Genomic DNA, 6,425 nt, shown 5'->3' with positions numbered 1-6,425 from the left:
CAACCATCTCTTCTGTTGCCCCCTTCTCCTCCAGTTCTCAATCTCGAGCTCTAGCCCACTGAGCTGGGTTCCTCTCTAGGGTGATCTCATCAGAGCTGAACTCTTCTTCCTGGACTCTGGTACCTTGCTTTCTTTCTTCCTTCCATTTCTTTTTTGCAGAACAGGATACCCTCCTGCTCCATATACCCTATTGTCAGTTCTGCTGGCCTGAGTGCTGTAGGAATGGCTGATTTCATGTGCATGTAACTAATGCCGTTGACAGGGCTCTGTTTTCAGAAACTTTACAGATTAAATATGATGTTCTTCCTCACTGTCTTGAAATCCTTAATTATTTTTGAACAAGGATGTTGTATATTTTCTCTGTTACTGGATTGTGTCTATTGTGTAGATTGTCCTAGTTACCCAGGTTTAACAATTTGTAGCTTTCTCCTGTCCTTGACAGAGAAGGCAATGACACCCCACTCCAGTACTCTTGCCTGGAAAATCCCACGGACGGAGGAGCCTGGTAGGCTGCAGTCCATGGGGTTGCTAAGAGTCAGACATGACTGAACGACTTCACGTTCACTTTCATGCACTGGAGAAGGAAATGGAAACCCACTTCAGTGTTCTTGCCTGGAGAATCCCAGGGATGGGGGAGCCTGGTAGGCTGCCATCTATGGGGTCTCACAGAGTCGGACATGACTGAAGCTACTTAGCAGCAGCAACTGTCCTTGAATTGCTCCTTTGCTGTCTCTTCCTCCATCAGAGAGAGGCTCTCCTTGGCTGTGAGGGAGTAAACCCACAAATGCCCTATTAAGAAGATGCTCACCTGTCATTCTAGGCTAACAAAGGTAGCCAGGTCAGCTGTGATTTTCTTTCTTACTCTCCATAGATGTTTTGGTATCTCGCCACCTATCAGTACTCCTGCTGCCCTCCAGTCGGGGTATGGCTGGATTCACACAGGTCACTGAGACAGTGAATCAAGACCTTTTCAGATCCCAGAAGCAATCATTATGTGACATGTAATAAACAAGTCCTTCTGCAATAGTGGAGTGGTCCTTCAGTCTAATTTCCTGCCATGTCTTAATAAACCTGAAATTTCTACATCCTGATCTTTTTCTTTCTAGCATTTTCTCTTCCAATAACTACTACCTCTTCTCTCTCTGGGATTCTTGGGTGTCGAAGAACATGAAAAATCTCCTAAGCCACCTTGTTGCTGGCATACAAGCAGATAACCTGATTTCAGCTTATTCATTTTTAGACACTTCTTATAGGAAAGCTGAAATAAACCACCAATTAACTTCTTTTTCTCCAGTGAATGTTGTGGTATCTTGATAAAATCTCATAGGCAGAGATAAATCAGTCTCTCAGTGAAGTGAAACATTTGTGCTGTAGTGGAGGTATCAGCTCTGACTTTCTGCATTCTTCTGTATGAATTCTGTACATGCACATATAGACCTCAGTGCAGTTCAGTTCAGTTGTTCAGTCGTGTCTGACTCTTTGTGATGCCATGAACCACAGCAGACAGGCTTCCCTGTCCATCACGAACTCCCAGGGTTTACTCAAACTCATGTCCATTGAGTCAGTGATGCCATACAACCATCTCAGCCTTTGTAGTCCTCTTCTCCCACTTCCAATGTTTCCTAGAATCAGGGTCTTTTCTAATAGACCAGTTCTTCACATCAGGCGGCCAAAGTATTGGAGTTTCAGCTTCAGCATCAGTCCTTCCAATGAATATTCAGGACTGATTTCTTTTAGGATGGACTGGTTGGATCTCCTTGTTTACCAAAGGACTCTCAAGAGTCTTCTCCAACACCACAATTCAAAAGCATCAATTCTTCATGACTCAGCTTTCTTTAGAATCCAACTCTCACATCCATACATGACCAATGGAAAAACCACAGCCTTGACTAGATGGACCTTTGTTGGCAAAGTAATGTCTCTGCTTTTTAATATGCTGTCTAGGTTGGTCATAACTTTTCTTCCAAGGAGCAAGGATCTTTTAATTTCATGGCTGCAGTCACCATCTGCAGTGATTTTAGAGCCCCTCAAAATAAAGTCTGTTGCTGTTTCCATTCTTTCCCCATCTATTAGCCATGAAGTGATGAGACCAGATGCCATGATCTTAGTTTTCTGAATATTGAGTTTAAAGGCAACTTTTTCACTCTCCTCTTTCACTTTCATCAAGAGGCTCTTTTGTTTTGCTTCACTTTCTGCCATAAGGATGGTGTCATCTGAATATCTGACATTATTAATATATCTCCCAGTAATCTTGATTCCACCTTGTGCTTCATCCAGCCTGGCATTTCTCATGATGTACTCTGCATATAAGTTAAATAAGCAGGGTGACAATATACAGCCTTGATATACTCCTTTCCCGATTTGGATCCAGGGTGTTGTTCCATGTCCAGTTCACACAGACCTACAGGTTTCCAAATGTATCACACATGGTATCTTTGCCTCTGGTCCTTATCCTTCCTAGAATATTCTCCTTTGAATTCCTGATTGATTTTTCTTTCTCTTTCAGCTTGTTATTTAAAAAGTCCCTTTTACATGAGTTCCTTGTTAATGTTGCTGTTTAAAATTTAAACAACCTTTCCTTCATTTTCTTTCTTTTCCTCCATGCCAGAGTCATCTGAAACACTAATGATTTATTGTGGCATTATCCTTCTGTGTCCACTAGAATGTGAATGCCAGAAAGGCAGGGATTTTGAAGCTTTGGTTCATTTTCCCATCTACAGTGCATAAATACATAATGTATTAATTATCAATAAATACTTTTGGACTACTCTGTGATCTCTGTAAAGATTTTAGAGTAAAACAAAAGAGATATTACTATTTCCATTTAAAATAAGGAAATGAAGTGCCTTCCGGGTAAGAATCATTATCTACTATCGGTAACTACTATTAGCATATTCCATAGATGTATATTAAGTACTTAATATAAAATGGAAGGGAGGTATAGGTATAAAAGCACGTTTTTTAAACTGTATTTCTAAATTATAACTACAGTAAATTTTAGTGACTTATTTGGAAATGAGACAAGAATTGGCCAAGTTTAAAAAAAATGAAGTGTGAGAGAAATAAAAACATAAAAGCATGTGTGGAGTACAAAAGAGGGGACTCAGTACTTATTTAGAAGTGACGATGGACTAGTAAGCCACAAATTGTCATATGTCTAGACAGATGGAGGTCATATTTAATAACTTAAATACCTTTTATGCCAAGCTTGTTTCTTTTCTTTATGAAAACACTCTGTCATTGTTGTAGACCATCCTCAAAATACTATGTGAGAATTTATTTCATCTAAAAATTCTTTGTTCATTGATTTGTCATGTGTTTATAGGACTCTGGTGACTGTGCCTTTGTGTTTTGGTTTGTAATTATATTTTTAAAGTGTGATTCTGGGAACATCTGTGTTAGGATCATCGGGATAAATGTTAAGTGTGAGACTCCACTGTCCCATGAGACTTTCTGACACAGATGTTCTGTAGATTATCTTGATTAACAAGCTTCTTGGAGCAATTGTTTTGTCAAACAGTTTGTAAGCCCCTGTTTTTCCTGTGAAAGATATAACACTGTGAATCATTCTGTGGGAATTCAGAATAAAAGATTGCAAGTAGTTTGGTATTTCATGCTCATGCTATTTTTTTTTCTTTTCTATTTTACCTGCTACTGCTAAGTCACTTCGGTTGTGTCCAACTCTGTGTGACACCATAGATGGCAGCCCACCAGGCTCCCCTGTCCCTGGGATTCTCCAGGCAAGAACACTGGGGTGGGTTGCCATTGCCTTCTCCAATGAATGAAAGTGAAAAGTGAAAGTGAAATCACTCAGTCATGCCCGACCCTCAGTGACCCCATGGACTGCAGCCTACCAGGCTCCTCTATCCATGGGATTTTCCAGGCAAGAGTAGTAGAGTGGGGTGCCATTAAAGTAGCATATAAATATGCCCTTAGAAATCACAGAACAGTAATGAAGAATAATTTACTCTGTCCTTGAAGAACTAACATATAAGGAGCAAGTGGATCCATTTTAGTGATGTAATGTGCTAAACAATAAATGAGGGGATATAGGGTGTGTGGTGGAAGTAAAAAGCAGAAAGGGAGAATTCAGTTTTATGTATGATGGGAGAGGAGTGAAAATACTTCATAAAGGACAGCCTTGAAGCTGGGGCTATAAGGTATGTAAAATGCAGAAGCTTAAAAAGTGCAGGGAGATACGGAATATGCAGTTCACTTATACATGTGGACATAGTACTATAAGCATAGTTATCTTTAGGTACAGATGTAGGTACAAGGTAGGAAGGAAATAAAGGAAGGAAATAAAATAATAGTTCTGTATTAAAGAAGCTGAAACAATGGCTCAGTAGAAGCAAAACCTCATCTTACAATAGTATTCATTTTGAATGATCTGGAGGTATAGATAAAAATCATTTCAATAGTAATAAAAAGTGCACCTTCATGTCTCTGATTCCATCTGTTTCAAGTGCAGAAAATGCCCTTCACCAATGACACCATACTAAGAGAATTCATCCTCCTGGGGCTCACAGATCGTCCAGAGCTCCAGCCTCTCCTCTTTGTGCTGTTTCTGGTCATTTACCTGGTCGCCCTCCTAGGCAACCTGGGCATGATGATGTTAATCAGACTGGACTCTCACCTTCACACACCCATGTACTTCTTCCTCACTCATTTATCCTTTGTAGACTTGTGCTATACCTCTACTGCAGCCCCACAGATGCTGACTAATCTGGTATCACAGAAGAAGACCATCAGCTTCGCTGGCTGCTTTGTACAATGTTACCTTTTCATAGCACTTCTCCTCACTGAGTTTTACATGCTGGCAGCAATGGCCTATGACCGCTACGTGGCCATATGCAACCCTCTGCACTACAGTGTGAAGATGTCCAGGTGCATCTGCATAAGCTTGGCCACATTTCCTTATGTCTATGGCTTCTCAGATGGACTCTTCCAGGCCATCCTGACCTTCCACTTGACCTTCTGTAGATCCAACATCATCAACCATTTCTACTGTGCTGACCCGCCACTCATCAAGCTTTCTTGCTCTGATACTTATGTCAAAGAGCATGCCATGTTGATATCAGCAGGCTTCAACCTCTCCAACTCCCTCATCATCATCCTGACTTCTTACGCCTTAATTCTCACTGCAATCCTCAGGATCAAATCAGCAGAAGGAAGGCGCAAGGCATTCTCCACCTGTGGTTCCCACATGATGGCTGTAACGCTATTTTATGGGACACTCTTCTGCATGTATGTAAGACCACCAACAGACAAGACGGTGGAAGAATCCAAGATAATAGCTGTTTTCTACACCTTTGTAAGTCCAGTACTTAATCCATTGATCTACACTCTGAGGAACAAATATGTAAAACAAGCACTGAAGAGAGTCCTCAGGAGAAACATAGTCACTAAGATGGCCATGCCTCAATTTCCAATAAATGGTTACTCTTAATCTTTGGCTCAAATGTCTCTACATTTATAAGATCAGTTTTCATATTCTTTGTGTCTGTGTTTCAATTGTTCTTCGGACTGAGAATAAATAAGCTGTACTTAGTCTAGACTGCTGTCCTTTAATATGTTTTCCTGGGTTGACAGTAGTAACATCTCCTTGGATATTGTTAGAAATGAAGCATAGAGTTCTGCACCTCAGAACAACTATTTCAGAACTGCTTTTAGAATGAAATTTTAGGTTCTTTGAAGTCATTTCATTTTGAAGAGCCCCTCTCTAAGTGAAAATTCCTACTATGTATTCCCTGGAGCACAGGTATGCTCTTACTGCTGATAATAGTAAACAGGATACACATGCTGTGAGCTCAGTTCTTTGAATTTATTTTCTTTTTATTGTCATCTATTTTGAGGGGCTACGAATCTTTAAGAAGACCAACCTTCTGTACTCTTCCCCTAACTTACTAAGTAAAACTGAACTATGGGTCATGATAGCTTTCTGGTTCTTATGAATGCACTTGTTTGATGGTCAGTCTGGAATGAGAAGAGAGAAGAATATAATCATTCTTTTCCTAGACAGCTGTTTGTGGATCTGGTTTGTGGCCTCTGATCTGTAGGGACCTACTTTCTCCCTCAGATCTGCGAGTGTGAATACACATACTCAGATCTAGGGAAAGAAAAAATGTTTTTTGTGTCATTGATCTGAAAAAGGTAGATTACTTGGGATTACCTTTTACTTTCTTTTCTAGATTTTTTAACAAAAATTGGAAATATAGTTTTGAGTCTTGTTTCTTTTCTTATGCAAAATCTTTATATATTTCACATATGTATTGCTTGAGCTAAAAGTCATTCACTTTGCTATATTTTATCCCTGAATTTGTAATATATATTTTTTTCTGTGCCTTTGTTAACTTGTGTGCTATTTAGATGATAGTGCTTAATTAACCGGAGAAGGCAATGGCACCCCACTCCAGTACTCTTGC

The 6,425-nt window shown here is 39.9% G+C and overlaps 1 protein-coding gene across 1 annotated transcript; it reads left to right on the top strand.

Annotated features, from left to right (window-relative positions):
* Positions 1-4,474: 4,474 nt before the first annotated feature.
* Positions 4,475-5,449, top strand: OR5M11 (olfactory receptor family 5 subfamily M member 11). The gene has a single exon (NM_001390821.1). It carries the CDS (start codon positions 4,475-4,477, stop codon positions 5,447-5,449), a length of 975 nt encoding a protein of 324 aa, NP_001377750.1.
* The last annotated feature ends 976 nt before the right edge of the window (positions 5,450-6,425 follow it).

Source organism: Bos taurus, chromosome 15, assembly GCF_002263795.3.
Source record: "Bos taurus isolate L1 Dominette 01449 registration number 42190680 breed Hereford chromosome 15, ARS-UCD2.0, whole genome shotgun sequence".
NCBI lineage: Eukaryota > Metazoa > Chordata > Mammalia > Artiodactyla > Bovidae > Bos > Bos taurus.
Note: the sequence above shows the minus strand (reverse complement) of the source record. Positions and strands in the feature narration are given on the sequence as shown.

Coding starts and splice junctions, on each gene's coding strand:
- OR5M11 (NM_001390821.1), top strand. CDS start 4,475: ATGCCCTTCACCAATGACACCATACTAAGAGAATTCATCCTCCTGGGG.